Source organism: Microchirus variegatus (genome assembly GCF_963457635.1).
Source record: "Microchirus variegatus genome assembly, chromosome: 10".
NCBI lineage: Eukaryota > Metazoa > Chordata > Actinopteri > Pleuronectiformes > Soleidae > Microchirus > Microchirus variegatus.
Window position 1 is genome coordinate 8,603,608 of NC_139811.1, and position 24,171 is coordinate 8,627,778.

The following is a 24,171-nucleotide window of genomic DNA, read 5'->3' on the forward strand; positions in this document are numbered from 1 at the left end:
AGGCGGCGTTGGCGGCGTCACAAAAGCCCGTCCTGGTGCTGCCGCGTTCGAGAGCCACGCGTAAACTGGAGGACACATCCACTGGAGAACCGTTTAAGGCACGTCCTTCCTCTCAGTATCTTCAGCTTGTGACCCCAAAAAAATAAATAAAAATAAAGTGTTGTTCACAGTAACACACGTTCAAACCGACTGTGTGTGTGTGTGTGTGTGTGTGTGTGTGTTGGAGTTTGTTTTGTGTGCACTTTGATTTTTGAAAAAGTCGAGGATGTGCCGGCTCCAAACGCCGCCTGTGAGATCCTGTTGTGTGTGTGTGTGTGTGTTTTTTTTTTTTTTCCACAAGGAGCAAATAAACCAAATGAGCGTGGAGTAAAATAGTCAAAGAAGAAGAAGAAGAAAAGAAAATGACTTAGTCTTTCTGGCAGAATCGCCTCGCTGCTGTCACCAGGAGCAAAACTGAACACTGTTACAGGTTACTAAATAAAAAAAAAACAGCAGTGAAATATTCTAATAACAAGAAATGAAAGAAGGAAACAACTTAAGCTGTGTTATCATAAACAATACTAACATCATTATTCACAATGTCATCAATATTATTGTTGTTCTGATACCCTGTTTTTTTTCCTCTATAAGAATATGTTATTATCGTTTATGATTGTATTTCTCATAGCAAACAAGATCGGCTCTTTTGGCGTCAGGGATGAGGACGAGGAGGAGGAGGAGGAGGAGAATAGAGGAGAGCGTTGCTGAGCCGTCTCCTTTCCACTCGTCACCTCCTGTGTCACAGCTCTGGTAAAACGTGACAATGTCTTCTCTCCGTGGTGACACAGGGGCAGATGGCCAGTTCACTTCTCTCTCTCTCTCTCTCTCTCTCCGCTCTCGCAGTCTTTCCTCAAAAGCACTCGGCGGGAGCTCTCAGACAGCTCATCAAATAACACCCGGCTCACACGTCCGATATCAAACTGAAGACGAGGTGTCGCCTCGCCGCGTCGATGACCGAGTAACGTTGACTTCTGCCTCGCCGGAGGATGAATCGATGGACTCGAGTCCAAATGCGTTTCGTGAGTCGAGGGGGATGCGAGGACATAAATGCAGAGTAGCTTTGGCCGTTTCTGACAGAGGGCTAACAATCCACACCTCCTCAGAGCGTCCTGATGTATTTAACTCTCAGTCTTTGCCTCTGATCCTTCATCTCTGATATGATCCAGATGTGCAGCATGTGTGAACAGCATCTTCAAAAATCATCCCTGATCTCTTCCTGACACTGGATCACCTCTCCTCCTCCTCCTCCGTCAACCCCTCACCTGCTCCTCCTCCTCCTTTACTTGTTTTTTTTTTTCACACGTCAGACTCAATACTGGAGAGTTTCTCGTACACATGGCCATTGCTTCCGTTGAAGGGACGCGGGGGTCCGACCCCCAGCATGGAGCCGTGGTGGTTCATCCCACCAAGACTGAGCTCTTTTGGGAACCGGGGTGCGACGTTGGACACCACCCCGGCGGTGGCAGATGCTGGCAGATATGACGTCGTGCTCATCTGGCCCCTGAAGTCACTTCGGCTGTTTTTGGCAACTTGTTGCTGCTGCTGCTGTTGCTTTTTCATGTAATATTGTTTGGCTCCGTGCATCAGACACTGGTCGTCACCAAAGGTGGGTATAAAGGGGTTTTGGTTTACCCGGTCGGGGTAAAGAGATTTGGATAAAGAAAACGCTCCTCCACCTCCTCCTTCCATCAAAGACCTGTCCCTGTCTCTCATGTCCCTCTCACCGACAGAGCGACGGTGGAGGCCCTCCCCACCTCTGAACAGGCCGAATGGTGAGCCAGGCCCTTTCCGGCCCTCGCCTCCGTAAAACAACGGATCCCTGTCCCTTTCCCGCTCTCTCTCCGAGCCCCCGTGACGCTCAAATATGTGCGCGAAGGGGCTGGTGCCCTCCATGTAGCGTTCTTTCTCCTTCAAGCTAACACTCCTGGGTGGGGGCAGCATCCCGCCCATGCCTGCGCCACTCATGCCTCCTCCACCCAGACCCCCCATCATACTTCCCATCCCGCCTGACTCCTCTTTCTGAAGGTCAACAAACGCGTCGTACGAGTGCTGCCGCCGCAGCGGTTTGCCGAATCCTCCGCTCTTCCTCCTCTGCTGGGCCTGAGACTGAGGCCCCGCGCCCATAACTCCTCCCCCGCCTTGGCCTTCACCCATCTGTTCCAAGAGGTGGTTGTTGTCCTCGCTGATATCATAGAGGTTCCCTGTCTTTTTACAGCCCTCGCAGCGCATGCAGGTTGCAGAGCTGGGCCGGCTGTTTCCTCCGCCGCCCGAAGTGCCGCAGCTCATACCACCACCATACCCACCGCCCCCTCCTCCATGCATCGACATCTGCTTGCTCCCTCCTCCCCCGCTAGCCCGACAGTTCCTGCATTCCCACTCTCCCCCTGCCAACCCAGATCCTCCGCCACCCTTTGAGTCAGACTTTTTGGGTTTACTCTTAAGAAAGTCATCCACTGGAACCAGAGGCCCCACACCCCCATCTCTATTCCTAGGGCCCTCTGTGAGGTCCACATGCTCCCACTGAGGGACGCCTTCCTTGGGCCGAAACTGGTCCAAATAAAAATCCCTTACGCTCTCCTTTTCTCTGAAGAGATATGAATTGTCATCATTGTTTCCACCTCCACCTCCTCCTCTCTTGCGTTCAGGGGGCAAAAGTGGTGGCGAGGCAGAGCGGTGGTTGTGGTAGTGGTGATGGCTGATGTGGTACGGTTTCCTCCTGTAGCCCAGCTCAATCTCGTCCAGCTCCCGTCTGGACTTGGCAGAGGCCGGCCTCTTTTTCAAGCTGTCGCGGTACTTTTTGCGCTTCTTGGCGTTGCCCTCCAGGTTTCCGTATGTTACAGTGTGCGTGGAAATGTCCGAGACATCCGAGCGTATATTCCCATCATCGTCTCCTCTCCCTGGAATATAGCTGGGTCCAGGGATGTAGGTGGAGCTGGAGAACTTCCCGTACAGGTCCGGCAGGGCTCCCGTGAAGCCCTGGCCTGAGGGCGGAGTCTGCCCAGACAGCAAGTCAAACTTGCTCATGTTCCTGTGGGTCAGTGCAGAGCAGGGCTGCGTGGTAAAAATAGGGGCCACTCCACCACCAAGGCTTTCACAGTCGAACATGCCGCCCTCCAGCGAGCTAGCGCTACCCAAACTGAGGGGCCTGTTGGGAGGAGGTCCGCTGAGCCCTGGTGTCGAGCCGTGGTGATGCAGGTAATGGTCCTGGTACAGATTGCTGTCCTTCATGTGGATGTTGCCAAACGTCCTCTCCACCTCACTGATGTAATCACTGAACATGTTGTCTTCCGGCATGTACGGCGGCTTGCAGTCCGAGTGGCCCGCCAAGCTACGGCGGTGTTCGGAGATGTCGTAAACCGAGGATTCGCGGCGGATGAAGTCCAGAGCGCTGTGTGGTGAGCCGTTCACCCCTGAGAGCGAGGCCATGTTCTTGGCGGTGCGCAGCAGGCGCATGATGTTGGAGTGGGTGTTGTTCATGGTGGCTGATGGGGAGTTCAGCGCTGAACTGCTCTTCTCCTCTATCTGCACGCCGTGGATGCAGCTGTAGATGCCCTGTGTGGTGGAAACAGATGGGAGGAGATATTAGTGAGTATTCAAATTAAACCTTCAGTTATCAACAGTATTGTATTCTAAGTACTTTCTGTGTCCACAGAGCTATTTCCATTTTTATGTTTGCCCTCTTTTGTTGGCCTTGAATTCTTTCCGCAAGGATAAATAACTATCTTAAAGCTCCCATAGAGTGGTCCTGTTGCACATATATGTGAGTTATGGAGGTCTACTTACATACATTAACTTGTTTTTATGGTCAAAAACCTCCTAGTTGCTGTAAACGAGCAAATCTGTCTTTTCTGACGCTGTTCCCCAGCAGCGATATTTGAGACTCAACTCTCACCCCAGAAGACATAGTGCATTGTGATTGGCCAGCCAGCGTAGAGCCTTCCCAACTGTCTTGTGACAATACCTGGAAGTGACGTAATCAGCACACCAGCTCCCCCCTCTGGAACGGAAGATGCACTGCTACTCATTATCAAAACACTGTTTTATAATGTTTGGGCAGCTGTGGCCTAGTGGTTAGGGCTTCGAGCTCGAGACCGGAAGGTAGCCGGTTCAATCCCCGACCAGTCTGCAGCTGAAGTGCTGTTGAGCAAGGCACTTAACCCCCTCACTGCTCCCCGAGCGCCGCTCACTGGCATGGCAGCTCACTGCGCTGGGTTAGCATGTTCTCCACCTCACTGTGTGCTGTGTGTGTTCACTAACTCACTGCAGAATTGAATTTCCCCTTGCGGGACTTAAAGGGTTCTTAATCTTAATCTTCTTAATCTAATCTAACGGTGTTTAAAAATAGCTTCTTCATGACTCCCCACCGCAGTCCCTTTTATGACTTTTACCCGGAGTCAGAAGACACTGTCGCTCGTGAAACACCTCCACAACTGACATTATTCTTCTTCTGCGGTTCAATGTACGCAACCGGATGTGCCCGGACTCGTGCCCGGAGCAGGACGATGTGCTGTTCCGGAGAACCGATGTTTACGTAACCGGACCGGGTTTTTTCAGAGATCTCGCTGAACCCGAGATTACAACACAACGGTAATGACGCAGATACACACTAAAAAACAGCGTTAATTGGAACTTCCGGTCTAGGTCCGCTTTAAGTATCTTGTTTATGTTACATACTTTTATTGTGATGTCTAAGTGTTCCATCCCGTCAAGGATCAGATATCTGTGATATATTACTCGATCTCGATCGTGGATTTAAAATGTTTAGTGAAGACTTGAAGCTTGAAACCAGCACTTTTCCTGCAAATAGGGCGGTGTCAGCATAGCGTCTGGAGCTCTTTAAAACTATAACTTGGTATAATAAAGATGTAGTCTGTGAGAGCTAAAGTGAGACAGTGCAAGGATACTAGATGGAGGACAGTGTAGCTGGACAGTGCATGATTGATAAAGGCAAAGATGCAATAAAAAACACCCCTGGTCAATACCGTTAATCAATGTGATTAGAATTCAGTCGAACAAAATCACCCGGCAGTTATTAAACACCTCAGTTCCACCACCCCTTGAGCGCCCACCGGCCACAGCACAGTCCCTGTCCATTGAGAAAGGCTAAGCCAAGGAGACGCAGAGGCAGAGGCTTTCAGTGACAGAAAGATAAACGGCCCCATTTGCATTCAGTGATGTACGATACAGTATTCAGATAAAAATGGATGTAGAGGGGAGAGCAAACCAGGCATGACGGATGGGGACGGTAGAGGATCCGATCAATTCCAAACAATGATTTTACTCAGTTTTTCCTGTACATCTGTGGAGGTTCTGTGGAAACGAAAAAGGGATTCTTCCCACTGTAACACAGCAGCTGACCTCAGCCTTGCTCGCCAATGCAGAGGTCAGCACTGTGTCAAGAGGTGAGGAGGTCAGCGGCCATCAAATCTTCTCTGCTCTTAAGCAATGACTCCAGCCCATTCTCCTCCTTTTATGCACTAAAATGACTTGTTGACCCCAGGTTGTCCTCTCCCAAGACACTCGTTTCTGCTAGTTAATTAGCTCCATAGAAGAAAGAAGAAGAAAAAAAGGCCTTCATCTCTCACGCCGCTTTTATAGATAATGTTATTGCTTCTTTCAATTTCACAGTCTGTTAACAGCCGAGTATGTAAAGCTTGATAGTGATCCAGACCTAAGAGAGGTTAACACAAATACAACATGACTCAACAATATTTGAGAATAAACAGTACAGGGTTAAACTAAGCACAGTCTTTTAATGTTTATCAGTTTTTTTTCTTCTTCTTCCCCATAATTACATCATTTGTCAGCACTTCGTCTCTTTCGTTTTTCTTCTTTTATCGACCTGGTCCACATGTGGCTGAGGGTTTTTTCCCTTCTCTGTGAGACCTGTTACAGATGCCATGATGGTGTTGGTGTATTAAAGGGATACTTGCATTTAGCTTTGTGTTACTAGAATAGGGGTAGTATCTTTTTTTTTTTTTTTATTATTATTTTTGTTTAAATTATGCTTCCCAACCTCAGTTTCCCCTGAGTTTGATTTGCTACGTGTTGCCCACCAGTGACAATTGGTCCTGTTAGCATAACTGCTAGCAAAGATGACGAACACTGTTTACGTTCCGGGAATGAGGTCCCGTCCCCCTGCAGGTACGTCTAAAAAGTACGGGATTAGCGTTGATTCCAAGAATGTAAACGGTGTCCGCCATGTTTGCTAACAGTTATGCTAACAGGACCAATGCTAACAGGTTGAAGATATTGCTCGAAACTGAGTTTGGGAAGCACATTTAAAAAAAAATAAAAAAATAAAAATAATAGCATTCCTTTAAGTAAAGGTAAAAGCTGAATGTGCAGCATTTAAGTGCTTCCCCTCTCAGACGCACGCACACAAGCAACAGTCAGGAATTAAACGTCAATACAGTAGTGCATCAAATCTTAAAGTGATTCCTATTCTGTATTCAGCAGCAGATTTTGTGTATTCCAAGAGTCCATGTGATTTAACAGTTGTCAGATTGCTGCCAGCCCGGTGCTGCAGTATCTTAAGATTTGGGTATTATGCGTGAATTGCAGTAATTGTGGCCTGAAGGTTTTCCTAAAAATGTTCAATCTGCAACAAAATCTATATGTGATTACACTGATACGGAGAGGCAGGAAATCACCAAATAACTAGCTGTATACAGAGAGGGTTATCTACTTGTCGCCGCTTATGCTTTAATAGCGCCTATGTGCAGTCGAAGCATACGGTGCGACATGCAAATCAGTGTAGTGAAGTGAGGGCTGCGAAATCAATATAATTCATTTGTTTCAGGTGGGACCAGGACAAGCAGGTAGTCGAGGGAGAGCAGCTCGCTAAGCTGCTGAGCTTAGGAGAAACCAAGCCATGACCAAAAGCCACGAGACTGACACCAAACATGACAGACGTCTCATTTTTACAGTGCTTAGCTTAAATGTTAATTGCATCAATAACAATAAAGTTTATTGGATTACGCTGTGAAATCAAAAACAACAACAAAAAAAAAATGGAGTAGCAACACAAGAGGGTGGGGAAAGAAAATGGAAGAAAATAGCCGTGGCTGAGGAGAAAACGCTTGAGTAAATTAGAAGGAGACAATGTGGTGCTGGGGCCGAGGACCGTGGAAAGATAATAAACGATAATTGCCGCTGTTGCGGTTTCGGAATGCGAAAGCCCCGTGCTACATATGCAAATTAACTGTGTCAATGAATATTTCCTCGTGAATATTTTAACATAGTGAATCACTTTGGGCTTTGCTCGTGGACAAAAAAAAAAAAGTCTTCATTTATGTTGTCACATTGTCGCAAAAGACAGAGGTAATTTCTGCAAATGAGAGCAATCGCTGGATGTTAAACAAAAACATAATTGCTCCCAGATCCAGTTCACACACAAACTATAATGGTGTAATGATCAGAAACAACACCAAGTGGCCTGTCGCTGGAAATGAGAAGTCGGCTGACATCTTCAGCAACTGGTCTTTTACGCTGCGGCACTAACAATGAACATGCACACGCTACTATAAACAAGGCTACGGCGACAACATGAAATTAACACCATACAAAATAATCAAAGTTGGGCACTGGAGCGTAGAGAGAGGGGGAAATGTTGTTGAGTTTTTTTTCGTTTTTTTTTTCTGTAGCCTTGGTTTCTTGGAACAAGCAGCCCTGACACCATAACAGCACATCATCAAATGGAGGGAGGGAGCAGCAGCAGCGTGTGGCTCTCTGCCGTAAATTAGCCACGCGGTTTAGCCTGCAGCGGTTCACCTTCAGAGGCACGCAGTGAATTACACCGGAGCCATGTCAAAACAATTGGAATGCAAATCAAATACCTTGGGGGTGACTTTGGTCTCCTGGGTATCCAGTAATCTACCCCCCTCTGGTTCTGTGGCTGATTTTAGTTGAGTGAAATATTGATTTCGGCTCAACCTTTTGTAAATATTTACGCCCACAGATGTCAGAGAGACCAACAGTAAGCGTCAAAACAACAGGACAAAGCTCATACGTGTAGAAGTGTGACAGTGGTTTGGTTCTTTGTGGATGTTACGCACGTTCATAATCTCAGCGTGTTGTCATTTCAAAGACTTTAAAAAGCTGAATCAGCTGAAAATGTGATAAGGGAGGATAAGTCAGTGATTCTGAGGTTAACTGGACAACTATTATTTTAGAGCCCGCTACTTTCCTGTTTACAACAATAAAAATTTATTTTTATTAGGGCTGTCAAAAGATTAAAATTTTTAATCAGATTAATCACAGGGTAGCTGTGGATTAATCATGATTAATTACTATTCGTAAATATGCCAGAAAAAAATGTAATTTTCTCTTTATATTGTTGTAGGAACAGAGAGATAAATAAAGTATGTGAAAATATAAATGTAAAGAAAAATAAAATACTGTAAATAACTTTTTTTTTAAAACTATACATTGCACTGTAAATAACTCACATTATAAACAAAATATAAAGCATAGAAGTTAAATAGTTTTCTTACTAAACCCACAGCAGGAAATTCCTCATCAGCACCTTTGAAGCACTGCTTCTACTAGTTAGCGTTAGCGTCAGCTAGCATTCTGACGCTAATGTTAGCTGCTGTCTGTGTCCCCGTTAGTTAGACAGTGACTGTTAATGTTATGATTATATCATTATCTGTACGCTACGGGTAGACATGCAGTTTATGAACAGGCAAGGCAGGCTTGTGGAAGTGAGAAAGTGCGTAAGTGAGAAAGTGCGTAAAAAAATTAACGCTTTAATTCCACAAATTAATCATCTTGCGTTAACGCGTTAATTTTGACAGCCTTAATTTTCATACGTTAGAGAGTGGCTGACGATAAAGGCAGTGGCGGTTGCTAGGTCTTTGAAACAGGGGAAGCTAATTTCAGGCCCAGTTAATTATACACAAAACTAGAAAAAGGAAACTTGATAATTATGCTATAATAGTGTTTTGTTTTTTTTCCAAAAAATTAGTTATATCGCTGAGCAAATAACATACACCGACTGAATCCCACGCTAAATCCACACAGGACTGAGGCAGAAAATGCTCCTCTGTCATGTTATGTTTCTGCAACGCTGTCAATCAACAATTGGTTCCTCCAATCATCATGCAGAAGCCCAGCACCCATGCCCGCCCAGCCACTGTCGTGGAAGCAGAGCTTCCCTGGAAGTGAAGTTTTTGCCGCATTTATCCGATCACCGTCGAGAGAGGAAACCGTCCCATAGAGAACAGTTGGAGATGAGCTTCGAGTGGTTTTAATGCAGAGGCTGCTACATAGCACACTTTAGTACTGAAATGTAAATACAACAGTACATAGCTGTATGTGCTGACTGCCACTGAGATAAAGGCAGTTCTAAATGTGCTAATCCAAGCAATTTAAACTAAACTGTCAACACATCTAAGCCTCACTACTCTATGTACAGGAGCACTTCCTCTTGGAAGCTAAAGGGAAAAAAAGGAAAAAAAGAATAAATCACTTTTTGTTTTAATGTTGGCAAAGACGGCGGCGTAGTTACTCGAAAACCATATGGAATGTTACACAGAGAGTTGTTATTCATATCAGCTGTGGCACAATTTGGAAAGTGTGCCAGGTAGTAAAAGTGTGATTCTTCCAGGCGTATGCTTGATTTCGATGCTTGGAAACACACGCTAGGTGTGAACTGTGTCAGGACTAATGTGCTGTGTTGGCACTATGAAACGCTCCATCAGAGTATTATGGGGGACGAGTCATTTCAAAACGACCGGCGCTTTCCATTGGAGGGTCTCCAACAGAGGTCAATATGCTCCGATGGGTGTGTTTGCTTGTGATTCACATACAGATGGATACTTAAAGGACTCATATTATATTATACCCTATTTCTACATGTTAACATAGTCCCCTGGTGTTCTAATGAACATGTCTGTGACATGCTTTGGTCAAAATACCTTAAGGATGAAGCACCACAGCAGTTCAATCACTCTGCCAAAACAGCCCTGTTCAGAACGCTTGCTTTTGAGCGTCTGTCTCTTTAAATGCAAATGAGACACAGGATACTACATCAGCGTAGTCACTGAGGCTCCGGCAGCTAACAGCAGTTAGCATTTGGAAAAGCCGTCATTTGCCGACTCTAGCCGGCATATTGCCGTCATATATAAAATGTAAAACCTCTGAGGCTGGAAGTTTGTGTAGAACTCTGTGCTGCACTGTGCACTTCGCAGACTTCAGCTCTTACGGATACGATTGCCCTCGCCTGCACTCTCAAGTTTTTTAGGGACAAAGCAGAGCTACGCAAGACAACGATTCCAGGAATGTCTCATTGTGACGTAGCAATGAGTGCGGAAGTCAGCATCGCGTATTTTATCTCATGTACTTAGACTGAGGAGGACCACAAAAACATGAATGAGTCATTTTTTTCACACTTTGCTTCCCAGAGTCCTTATTAAAACGATTAAAAAGTTGATTTTGCATCATATTCCTTATGTACATACAGTATATGTATTTCTCTGTTGTAATTCCTCACCCTGCTAATGGAGAAGACGAAGCCGGGCTGGCCGGAGCAGACGCCCATGAAGCAGAAGCGGAGCTGCCAGTAGAACCAGTGCTCGCATATGAAGGTGATGAGCGACAGAGCCATGGCGGCGCCGAGCATGTAGAAGACGCCGGCCATGTTGTCCACGTCCAGCTGACTGGACATCACCTCGTTCTTCTCGTGGTGGCAGATCCCCGTCAGCCACAGGGACTCCAGCTCCTCCATCTCACCTGCATGAGGGGGGAATGCAGCGAATCGGCGGGACGATGACGATGAGGAAGAGGATGGAGGGAGAAACAGATGGTATGGAGGGCAAGCGAGAGGTGGACGAGAAGGAAGAAGAAGTCGGGTGAAAATAAGTCATGACATGAATGAAGAGGACAGGAGCCGGTTTATAATTGAAACGGCGAAGAGAGGAAATAAAAGAAGGAAAGGAGGGTGAGAAATGGAAGAGATATTAAACAGAAAGGAGGATATGATGTAACAACAGTGTGAGTATTGGAGGACACAAGGGATGGAGAGATGATGCAAGAGAAGGTGAGAGGAGGAGAGGCCAGTGAAATACAGGCTTCATGATCTACGCACACATACATGGGTTAATTTCACTGGTCTGATTTAATTTCATCTCTGTGAATAAGTGTTGTCTTTTTTTAAAGCCAGCGTGTGTGTGTGTGTGTGTGTGTGTGTGTGTGTGTGTGTGTGTGTGTGTGTGTGTGTGTGTGTGTGTGTGTGTGTGTGTCCCTGAGCTGCCGGTCTCTTTGTGGGTCACCTTCTGCTTCATCTACGAGTCGTTCTCTATCAAAGCCGACTGTGGCAGGACAAGTGTCGCTTAATTAATCATAGATTCAGCCGCTGTCGCTGCGTGTCACCGTGACTCTTCTACCGCGGCGGTGGCTGCTGGCCTCTGAACAACAACGACGACAACAACAACAACAACACGGAGCTTCACAGAATACATACACACACAGACACACATGACGACCTCTTGTCAGATCTCCTAATAAACGATAACTGCTCCCATTTTAGGGGATCCGTGACCGTAAAGGGTTTAAAAACGGTGTGAAAACAGCGAGCATCGATAAATGTACGCACAATAAAGAGCTTTCATTATTACAGGTATTAACTATGCACACACAGTGTTTTATAGCTAATTAATTGATTGTTTATTTTCTACACTACACACAACTGCATCTCAGCGTCCGTGTCGGCCTGTTCCCGGAGATTTAACGCCAGACTTTTTTGGCAGCAAGACTCGGTTCCCCTCACACTAAAAGTGAAGCAGCTAATGGAATGCAGCCATTTCATTATACACTTGAGCTTTTGTTAAATATATAGTACGGAACACTTGTGCATTACAACATCTAAAAAAAAAACACGACTTATGTTAAATAGTCTACATCCACAGCTCATTGTACCATGTGTGCTGTAACGTCCTGTGCCTATGAAACATCAGAGTAAGGAAGTACTTCTTTTCAGCCTATTTGAGGGGTTTTTTTTCATTTCATTGTATAAATGTATCACTAATGAATCACTCGTCTGCCTTTGCTGCACATTCTCTCACGACAATTCCCATGATAACACACTCTCTTCCTGCTTCCCCGTGTCATCAAACTAGGTCTTTTTGTTATTGTATTGATTGAGAGACACCTAGTGGCACAAATTACATACTGTGAGTCTAAAACATAGGTGAACATCACTTCTATGGCGTCTCGATCTATGCAACAGGTTACAAGGCTCTGCATTCAACAGCTAAATCGCCACGTCCGTGATATATTTTCTCGCTCGTGTCTGCGTCAAACCACACAGACCTCCCTTACAGCCACTTCATATGAGGACAACAGGCTCTGTCTCTCTCTCTCTCTCCATGTGAGTCTCATCACTTTCTAGGTCACCATGAGGGGAGTGGGATGGAGAGGCGTGGTAAAGTAACATTGAAATCCTGAGAGGCCTGAGACAGGTTCCCAAATTATGAATCCTGTTGCTGTGGCACAGGGGAATGTTAGATTGAGGCAACCCATATTCACACACAAGTGTATATACACTTCAAAAGTTTGGGGTCACATAGAAATGTACTTATTTTTGAAGGAAAAACACTTTTTTTTCAATGAATATAACATTAAATGAATCATAAATACACTCTATACATTGTTAATGTGGTAAACGGCTATTCTAGCTGCAAATGTCTGGTTTTTAATGCAATACGTACATAGGTGTATAGAGACCCATTTCCAGTGTTCTAATGGTACATTGTGTTTACATTGTGTTAGAAGGCTATTGGACGATTAGAAAACCCTTGTGCAAAATAATGATTTAGAATAAAAATCATTATTTCTAATCTTGTCAATGTCTTGACCATATTTTCTTTTTATTTTGCAACTCTTTTACTGAATAAAAGTGTGACTTTTAATGGAAAACACAACAAAAATTCTATAGGTGACCCCAAACTTTTGAACAGTAGTAGTACACTATTTTTTTTTTAAATTTGACACATGGATGATCAAACTTACAGTCAAACAAACACAACATCTGAACTAACTGTATGTAGGTTGTTAAAAACAAAACGTGTCATACTCGACACTTCTTCAGTCTTCATCGGTGACACACAAAAAACGAACTTCCTGTTTATACACGCACTCATTTTCAGAGGCCTGACCCATATTCGCATGATCATGTGCAAACACACAAAGTACACACTGTGTCGAAATACACCAGGAGCTATGCTGGCACCCCTAACTGGGACACACTATAGCGCCCCCCCCCCCCCCCCCCCCCCCCCCCCCCAAGGGCCCTCGGGTCCAGGATGGACAAAACAGGCTGGACCGTTACTGAAAACCGTGATATAATAAACAGACACACGATAAAATGTCCTTAAGGTCCATAAAAGGAACTGCTGTCAGTGACATTTTGACTTATTTACAGTGAAGAGGTTTTTTTTTTTTAGCTTGAAACACATAAAACATGTGCTCTGTGGGTTAGGGACGGACATTTTGGACACGTTTAATTTCACTCCCTGCTCGTTCTGAAATGTTGTGCAATGCTCCGCCTCCATCTGACAGGAACGAGGCGTGTTTTTCAAAAGTGCGAGCCCATAAAAGATGGAGCGTGATCATAAAGCACGGGGGGTGTTCGACCGATGGAGCTAAATTTCAACTTAGAATTCTAGCAGCACCTTTTTTTTGTCTCACAGTTGTTGATGTACGACAGCGAAGGATAAGTGTGCGTTTGACCCACACGACCAACTACACTTTAAAATTGATGTGTCTGATACTCGTGAAGTGAAGGCCGACGCATAAAGTACAGGAAGCACGAGACAAACGGGTCAAAAAACTATTGTCCATTGTGAAGTACATCTGAAAACATACGCTACCGTTCAAGAGTTTGGGTCTCTTAGAAATTACCTTATTTGGGAAGGAATGAATATAACATTAAATGAATCAGAAATACACTCTATACATTGTTAATGTGGTAAACGACTATTCTAGCTGCAAACGCCTGGTGATTAAAATAATTGACATTGTCTATGGCAAACCGTCTTAACATTTAATAGCTAGACTGGAAATGTAGTACAGATATCTGTAATTCAATTCTTCCTTGTCAAAAAGAGCATTTCAGATATCTACAACAACATTCGTCCTATCCACAATTGTCATTTCAGATATCCACAATAACATTCTTCCTAGGGCAAATGACGTCACTTCTACCATCCATGTGTATTGGGCTTTCCATTTCAGATATAAACAACGTCATTCTGGATATCTAGAATGAACATTCTGGATATCTGCAATAGAATTCTTACTAGGAGAAACTCCCATTTCAGATATCTTCAATCCAATTGTTATTAGTCATAATATAAACAATACTTTTATGGATATCTGCAATTGTATTGTTTCTTGTAAGAATTCTATTGCAGATATCCAGAATGTAATTGTGGATATCTTTAATTACCATTCTGACGAGTGAGAATACAATTTTGACTAGGAGAAATGCTATTATGGCTATCTAAAATGTAATTACAGATAGGAGTGTGGTTCGATTAAATGTTAAAACGGCTTCCCATACATTGTCCGTGGTCGGTCTGTTGCCCTGTTCACTCGTGTAAGAATTGTGTGACGTCACAAATAAACCAAAAACAAACTCCAGCACCATGGATAATACTGTGGTTACTATCGTGTACCTTTTACTTTCGGATGAATGTGGGTCTTAGTATTAGCACTGTGCTGGAACTGAAGCCAGCATTAGCATTACTGGCATAAATGAAGCGGATGAAGATAACTAGCATGTTCGCCCAGCTCTTACATTCCCATTAATGCTGATTATAACCAAAGCTGATAAAAAAAAAAAACCCCTGTGAATTGCTTCCTGTTGAAACTCAGGAATCAGTGCACAGGTGAGTGATCAAAAGACACCGGGGGGAGAAACTGTCATCAAGTAAGATCACAGCGGGGGAAACAAGCTGGACGTATCCTTTAAGTGTTCTCCTGTTTGCTGTAGGGTAACCATTAAGATGTTTGGTTTAATGTGAGCACAGTGACTGATCTGGTGCACGTCTGACTAATTAAATACACAACTCATCGCATCAACACAACTTACTGCAAACATAACCTGGAGTCTGTGCTCAGTGTGTGCATCGTCAGACTGTGCAGGCGCGTCTATAAATAAAGATCTCACCGTCTCCAAAGAGCTGCAGGATGGCCAGGTCCACGTGTCTCTTCCACAGCGACTCCTTCTGAATGGCGATGCCGTAGCCCGTGGTGGCAAAGATGTAGCCGCTGCCGATGGTCACCAGCTTGCAGCCCTCGTCCCTGCCGGCCATGTAGTTCAGTACGGCCGCGTCATAAATGAAAGCGTCGAGTTTGCTAATGAAAGAGATAGAGAGAGCGAGAGAGAGAGAAAGATAGGTTACAATTAATTAGCGCTTAGGAGTCAGACATCGCTGCTACAACATTCCAATTAACCTGCTAAATAGCACTAAGCTGCTGATAAGTGTAATAGACTTCCACTTGGTTTGCCAAAGGCTGGAGTTGGCACACAGACGGGGGGGCGAAAAAGGCACACTCAACAAAAAGTGAAGAGGGGGAGTGAAAGTATTATTGGAGGTTTTCAGCGACAATATGTTTCTACATGAGGACGAGACAAGAGGGGAAGGTACAGACACGGCCCGGACTATTTAAAGACATTTTCCTACCATTTGCAGCATATATTATAGTGTTATATTAAAGTACAACAACCATTCAACCATATATATAACCTTAAGATAAAAATAACATCTAATAATCACATATTGCACCATTTACATTAGTGCAATATACTTATACTTGTTAAACCTTTGTTTATTTATATTGTAAATATTAAGCCCATACTGTGGATATTCTGCAAACCGTCTACAATGTACATTCTATTTTAACTCTTTAGTGCTAATATCTATATTGTACATTTTTGGATGCATGTTTATTATTTATTATAGATAGATAGATAGATAGATAGATAGATAGATAGATAGATAGATAGATAGATAGATAGATAGATAGATAGATAGATAGATAGATAGATAGATAGATAGATAGATAGATTAAGTAATAAGTATTTTCTTTGTTAATAGAGATATAAAAATGATGAAAACCATTGTATTATCTTAGTTTAGGGCCATATTATGGATTACTGACGCCATTGTTGCGTAACATTTATTTTTATTTTACGATCTTTTGTCAATAGCTGGCCGGTGCGGACAAGCGATCGCTTGCTATCGTTTACTTTTCAATAAGCCGTGGTGTGTGGTAACTGTCAGCTGAATATGTCCGTGGTTGTGGTACTTGTATGAGTATCATCTTATAACTAACTAACAAACCTAATAACTTGACTGAAATAAAAAATAATAAATAAATAATCGTGACGTAAATGTGTTTGTAATGAGCTTTCACGTTATTCTGCCCCCCAAAGTCTGAAGACGTATCTGCATTTAAGGGGTGTCCCATTTCTAAGTGACAAAATAACCCTCAACACTTGGTTTTGAGGGCCAGTTAAGATTAAGGGTTGAGCTTGAGGGTTATGATAGGAATTGGAATTGGCCCATGCTCTATGTTTTCTGTCTTATTTCAGGTCCTCACCCAGCCTTGAGGCTCTGCAGGGCCTCGTTGACGTTCCTCTGGTGGAACTTGGTCATGTAGCCGTGCATTTCTGGATAGTTGTTCCTAATGTTCCTCTCTGTGCTCCCGTTCGGGACGGTGCCAAACCGAAAGGGAGGCGAAAAGTCATTGGGGCTCTGGAACTAAACGGAGAGGACAGGACAGCAAATTCAATAGAGCACATCTAACAGATTACTGGGTACAAATGAGCGCTCGTAAATCATCTTACCTTTTTGTCGGAGAGACCAGAAACCTGGTCCACATATTCCTCCTGGATCATGAAAGCGGCCAGATTGGCAGTGTACGAGGCCAGGAAGATGACAGCGAAGAAGGCCCACACTGACACCATGATTTTACTGGTGGTGCCTTTGGGGTTTTGCACCGGCACAGAGTTGTTGAAGACCAGACCCCAAAGCAACCAGATGGCCTTACCGATGGTGAAGGACGGACCGTGAGGTTCTGAAAGAAAAATCAAAGATAAATGTAATGATAAGCGCCCCTTAGTCACTTAGAAATGTCCTTATTTTTGAAGGAAAAACACTTATTTTCAATGAATATAACATTAAATGAATCAGAAATACACTCTATACATTGTTCATGTGGTAAATGACTATTCTAGCTGCAAACGTCTGGTTTTTAATGGAATATGTACATAGTGCCCCCGACACCGGAGTCCAGGCACCGTTTACCAGTTAGCTCCGTTAGCTGCATTAGCTCCTTTTAGCGCCGTTAGCGCGCCTACAGTCGAACTGGAACGGTCTGTTTGTCAAACGGAAAGAGCAGCGCTAAAAATAACCAGTGAACCTGTGTACTGTTTATGTGTGCCTCTGTTTTTGAAGTTTAGCGTTACTTTAGACACTCATTTTAACAATCCGGAATCACTTTAACGTGACGTCACACGAGTCTTTTTCCGGTTAGCTCTGCATGATGTTGTCTATGTACAGTGCCTTGAGATGTTGTATGTTGTGATTTGGCGCTAGACAAATACAATTGAATTGAAATCCCGACCACTGAGAACGACTGCTGTAAATCAACACTTTTACACGTTTTGACAAAAACCCTGAACATTACGGACAACATTACTGAATGTACTTTTGAGTTGTTGTTTTCAGTTTTCAGGATCCGTGTAGAGTCAGTTCAGAGGACTGATTCATCCTGGCCTTTATGCTGTGATAAGCAGTTGGTTTGCGATGTTCGAGTGGGTATGTGTGAGTGTGTGAGACAGAGGACGAGTGCGAGAGCACGTGGGCGTACATTGTTGCTGCAATGAGGCTTTTGTTCACGGGCAAAAAAACCGACTTCATCGGTGCCAAAATATCTGCGGCGCGAAGTCTGCAGAAACGTTGGTTCGGGTAAACACATTTTATTAATGTGTAGACGAGCCCCAGTGATAGATACTGTGGCGCCAAATTATTAGAGCCCAAACTTCCATCCGAGCTCTTCATGATATCAAGCTCCCACCGAGCTACAAGCAGATGAAACAGGAGACACACAGACGAGAGCGGCGCTCCAGGGAGGAGGGCGACGTCTTCTTCAGAGCACCATGAAGGACGAGATGAAGAGAGGACGAGAAGAAGACAGCCGCGCTCTATAAATAGCCACATCACAGACAGAGATTTTGATTCTCATCTTTTTTGGATAAGGACTTCCAACGACAACAACAACAACAAAAAACAAGTCCCTTGCTGTTAGAGCGGACACGAAAACTTGAAATTGAATGGGAAAACTGATTGTCCATTGTGGCGAAAGCAGTGCTAGGTAAATAAAAAGCAGCGTGGAGGAGAATGAAGTCACTGGGTCAGTGAGGACTTCAAGTGGAGGGCATCAGTGTTTGTATTTATGTCCATGTCTCTGTCAGTTTGTACAAGACGATCCAGAGTTGAATCGCATTAACCTGCGCTCGTCTGTTTGGAGCCTCATTCACAGAACACTCTCCCTCTGCAGGACAAAGAATCCTTTGGATCCTCATTCGCAAAAAAAATCTTCTGCAAAAATTGGATGATTTCCTGTTTTTTGTGTGCTTCTGTGAATGTCAAAATTCTGTGCACTTGCATCACAAATAGCACTTGGCTACACTTACTACTTAGTAATTTCACAATCCGATTTTGTTTCTTTGCCAGAATAATATTGTGCTGCTTCCATGTGCTGGTTTCATTCTGGCTGTTAAACATCGTTCCAAATAATAATAAAAATAATAATAAAAAAAATACTTAGAAGAACAAAAACATTTGATCGTCAAGCAACACACACTGGTAAGTGTTGAGTCTGGAAAGCATTTTACTAACCAACATCCAGGTTTCATGTGAAAAGTCTGTGGTGTTTGTGTTGGTTATTATTTGTGATTTTCATCCTCACTATTCATCAAAAAAACAACCCAGTCTCCTACACAATAAGCACATTTGTTTTTTTGGCAAGTGCGTTAAACGTTGTGGGAGGTTTGGGCACGAAAAGCACGAAGAGGATTCAATATTCCACCTCGATCTGTTGACCATTAAGCTACTGCTCGACATTGTTCAGTATGGCTGCCTTGTGTTGGCAGAGATGTTTCACTGTAACCTGAAGAGAATTTGATTTCCTATAACAGTTTTGAGAATGGACTTTAAAAAAAAGGACATAAGCTGAACTACAGTAAAACCTCAAGCATGCGTTGATGCAACGGTAAAATTTCAACCTCGAACCTTTAGATGTGGGACATGAGGGAAGCAACACGACAAAAAAATAAACTAGGACTGCACGCAATTGAAAATGACTAACTTCCTGTGGATTTAAGGCCATGGTTACAGTCAACTTCCTCGTTTCTCTTGGTCTATAACATCTTTGGATGGCGACTCCGCCCCCTCCTAGTACGCTCATTTACGTAGGATGCAAAACGCCAAACTAAACACCAAAATTCAAAATGGCTGACTTTTCTATGGAGTTGAGGACATGGTTACGGTCGACTTTTTTGTTTTGTTCGTCTTGGTCGATAACATCTTCCCACCAAGTTTTGGGAAATTTGGTGAAACTCAATTTTACCTATTTTTTCACCTTGGGGGGGCGCTCCACCTTTCTGTGGAGTTGAGGCCATGGTTGCGGTCGACTTTTTCGTTTTGTCTTGGTCTATAACATCTTTGGACTGTGACTCCGCCCCCTCCTACACCACATGATCACATTATTTCCCATGGAAACAAATTCGGACGAGTTTGCTCATTTACGTAGGGGTGCAAATTGGCAAAATGGACGCCAAAATTCAAAATGGCTGACTTTCTGTTGAGTCGAGTTGAGGCCATGGTAACGGTCGACTTTTTTGTTCGTCTTGGTCGACAACATCTTCCCACCAAGTTTCGGGAAATTCGGAGAAACTCAATTTTGCCTATGTTTTCACCTTAGGGGGTGCTATAGAGCCCTTGAGCAACGCACAAGTTTCAAGGAGTTTTCAAGTTTCAGGAGTTTTTATGCACTCAAAATTGACCGCAAAGCAACGGATATTATAATAATAATCTGAAAGACAACAATAGGATCCTATTCGTTCCAGCCCACAGCTTGGGCCATAATAAACAATTTCAAAGGGCTGCATTAATTTGCATGTATATCTTTAAACAGTAGCGCAGGTATCATCCCTGTGTGTGTGTGTGTGTGTGAGTGCAGTGATCTAAGGCCTCTCACCTCTGCCGTCAGCCAGACAGCGGTTGTAGCCCACAGGGCTGAAGTACTCGAATATAAACACAGCAAAAGCTGACACCAGCAAGAGCATCACAAACATCATCACCCACACATCCGCACTGAAGGGCTCTGGAGAGGAGAGAGGGAGGGGAGAGGGAGGGGAGGAGAGGATGGACAGAGAAGATGGAGAAGAAACGAGGAAAAGGCAGGGAAGAGAGGAAGAGGAAATAAAGCAAGAGAGAGAGAGAGAGAGAGAGATGTAAATGCAGAACACCAGATTGAGAAGAAATAGAGTAGGAGTAGGAAATATTAAGAGATGAGAGGGCAAAGAGACACGGAGGGAGTAGAAAAGAGAATGAATAAGCGGTTAGACACATTATCGTGTATGCATTACAACTCAGTTAGTCTGTTCTCTACGACACTTTTTGATCAAATTAAGAGATGAGAAATGAGACGTCGAAGTGACACTGAACTGACAGAGATCCATCGAACACGGAAGACATTTAAATCAAACATACTTGACTGTTTTATTAATTTCAAAGAATCTTTTCTGCGTGATTAAAACCAATGCTTCATGAAAAATGCCTTCATTTGTCTAAATCCCACCACCCCACCACCTGTAGTAACTCTCCTGCAAATGTCAGCTTTGATCCTTTAACAAATAAGAGGCTGTTCATGTGCAGCAGCTCTTGTGAGCTTGAATATCATATTTCCAATACTGTGAGGTTCATCCTTAGGGTTTCTGAGGGCATTTTTCTGGGTTAATGAAGGATCTGATGCAGTTCTGGTGATCAACTGTCTTTGTTTTGATTTTATTCTTAGTTTAATTCAGTTCGCCCCTGGTTTTGGATCCTCGCTAACGACAGACGTGACAGGAAAAGATGTCCACGAAGCCCTTTGGTTGAAAACATCTCGTGTTTTGGATGCTGCATATGAACAAACCCCCCTACGCTAAATGAAGAAAACAAACGATGTCAACATTTATAACATAAATAATAATGCACACAATTACAACATAAATGTGTGGTGAGGCTCTGATCCTCACCTAAGAAGGCCGAAGGAGACACGGTGCCGTTGCTCCGGGAGACCATGACGCTGATGCCCGTCTCGATGAAGGGGACGGAAAAGTCGATGACCTCTGACCTCTCCTCGTTGATGGTCAACGAGCCCACAGCCATGTGAGCGTTTTTTAACACCACCTGGGCACGAGGTAGAAAGAAAACGGCCGTTTATTATCTCTCCATCACAGTCAACCAACATCTGATTGAAAAAATATATAATATATAACATCCTTCAGTTCATTTAAAAGGGACTGGTCAGTTTTTCCAACTGTTAATAATTATAATTACTGTATTATTAGAGTTAATAGAGACAAAGGTAGATTTCACATTGGTCGTAAAGATCTACAGGGCTATTACAAAAGCTTCAATGTAGTGAAAATATGAGCATTTTTGTTCATTTTTCTTCTAAATCTATTAATAAATGAATGTAATTGGGCCTGTAAGCGTGGATTAAATTTAAATTTTCAATTTAAATTCTATTTGTATAGTGCAAAAACACAATATACATTATCTCAAGACAGAAACCTTAAAAATATTATAGGGAGAAGAGAAACAGTTTACACAATGATCAAAACCCATTTTTTCTCTTCTACCCAGTATGAGACGTTGGTTTTTATCTTTTTTTATAGTTTTATTGTAGTTTATTTGTGTTGTTTTTACACTTTCTACAGTCTTTTATTGTTTTAATGTTTGTTCTTAGGTCACACGTTTTTTTATATTTTATTTGTTTTATTTATTTCTGATCTTGTTTTTAAAGTGCTTTATAAATAAAGTTAGATTGGATTGGATCTGCCTCGACCGATTGTGGTGAAAGGAAAAATGGGGTACAGAGAAGAGGAAGGACAATGGATGTTTTCAGCAATATGATTGAAAAAAAAAATAGCGCTATGTAATAGGTTAACGCGCGTTTCCATGACGACTGACCGGAAAAAGACGCCACCCAGAGTCCAGGCACCGTTTACCAGTTAGCTCCGTTAGCTGCATTAGCTCATTTTAGCGCTGTTAGCGCGCCTACAGTCGAACTGGAGCGGTCTGCTTATTAAACGAAAAGAGCAGCACTACAAATAACCAGCGTACCTGTGTAACTGCGTATGTGTGCCTCTGTTTTTAAAGTTTAGCGTTACTTTAGAGACTCATTTTAACAATCCGGAGTCACGTCACATGCGTCTTTTTTCCGGTCAGTCGTCGTGGAAACGCGCCATTAAACGCCGTTGACGCGTTAACGTTTGACAGCACTAGATAAAAAGACTACAAATAAATAATAAGTTTTTAGAGGAGAAAAAAAACAGTTTAGTGATTCACAGTTTGACAGTTTCCGGAACCATAAATTGACCGATGTCAACTACTGGATCATCCCAGCTGTCAATCACACTGTACACTCTATGTCCACTTTTTAATACGCTGCCTATAGCAATAAGAATATAGAAGAGGCCCAGTTATATTTGTCAGCTGAGCACAGTACACATCAGCAACAAGTCTGCGATGAGGTAAAAGAGGGCAGGTTGTCACAGCGGTGGGGGTTGTGCGGTGCTGTGTGCGACTGTTGTGATGGCATTTTTCCAGTAAAGTGGATGCACACTGCACTTAGCTGTCAAAAGGTATTTTGGGAAAAGTAGGAAATCAAATCAGAAATAAAAGCAGACGGGACGGCTCGAGGGGTAGCAGATACTTTTAAGAAAGAAGTGGATATAAAAAAAAAAAAAAAATTTAAACTTTGAATATGCAAAGTGAGACATTGAGATCACTGCAGGAAGTTGACAGCAGGTCAACACACAACGAGTGTGTGTGTGTGTGGACACTTGTGATGCTCACGGGGGGGAAGGAAGGAAAGAGAGACAGTCCGAAAGAGTGAGGAAGAAAGTGGGTTACCACAGTGGGTCATGGCTGCTTGAAATAGCCTGTCCCATTGTCTCTGCCCCCCTCCTCCAGTGCCTCTGCACAGGTAATATAATATATTTAGTCCTAAATTTTACAGCCCTACAGCACAGGGCTAAAGTGGGACGAGACTGTCTTCCTCAGAGTTAATAAGGGGTGAGTGAGACTCAAAGTGCCAGATCGTGCTTCAGTGTTAGAAAGTGTGTGTGTGTGTGTGTGTGTGTGTGTGTGTGTGTGTGTGTGCACTGAGTATATGAGTGAGTCATAAAGGGACACACAGAGAGAGAATGAGAAGCAGACGGCCCTTTGTTCTGCACCTGTGAAGTGGACCTTTACAGACACAGAGAATATTATTACACATCTACTGTGCACATTATCTGTGACTGTGTGTGTGTGTGTGTCTGTGAGTGTGTGTGTCTCCGTTGCAACTTTTCAAACTACACTCAACAAAAATGTAAACGCACAAACTTGAAATGGTGAACAAAAATACAACGTCATGACATTTGATCAGATTCTTGATGCATTTGTTTATGGAATGATTTGTTTTGCTCAAACCCAGTAGTCCAGTGTCACTTGGCCACTCCTATTGACTACAATCTCAGATTGAGTATTTCAACTGACGAGAGTCATGGAGCATGGCAGAGTGGTGGTCAATATGCGTGACCACAGTACACACACACTCCTAATGGTGTGGTCAATAAAAGGGCACACCAAAATGTGGACTTATGTCACATTATGTCACACAGGCTAACGGTGGACACACACGTTAAAGTATGTGAACTTGGATCATCGACCCCCATTGTGTCCTTCCTGTCGTTACTCTAGGACTTTTGTTTTGAAATTGATCCTAACGCTCGCAAATTAAAGCCACTTTATTGATAAAGTTGTACTGTTATGTTTGGATAGTTACTCTGTTTTGTCACGTAAC

The 24,171-nt window shown here is 43.4% G+C and overlaps 1 protein-coding gene across 1 annotated transcript in view; it reads right to left on the bottom strand.

The window, feature by feature from the left end:
* Nucleotides 1-1,335: 1,335 nt before the first annotated feature.
* Nucleotides 1,336-24,171, bottom strand: part of grin2ba (glutamate receptor, ionotropic, N-methyl D-aspartate 2B-a) — a gene marked incomplete at both ends in the record, with an annotated part of 137,483 nt that continues 114,647 nt past the window's right edge. The window contains 7 exons of the mRNA XM_083897085.1: nt 1,336-3,591; nt 10,535-10,773; nt 15,212-15,399; nt 16,648-16,808; nt 16,895-17,124; nt 20,311-20,436; nt 21,353-21,506. Of these exons, the coding sequence (XP_083753211.1) occupies nt 1,336-3,591; nt 10,535-10,773; nt 15,212-15,399; nt 16,648-16,808; nt 16,895-17,124; nt 20,311-20,436; nt 21,353-21,506 (3,354 nt within the window). The remainder of the gene's footprint in view (nt 3,592-10,534; nt 10,774-15,211; nt 15,400-16,647; nt 16,809-16,894; nt 17,125-20,310; nt 20,437-21,352; nt 21,507-24,171) is intronic.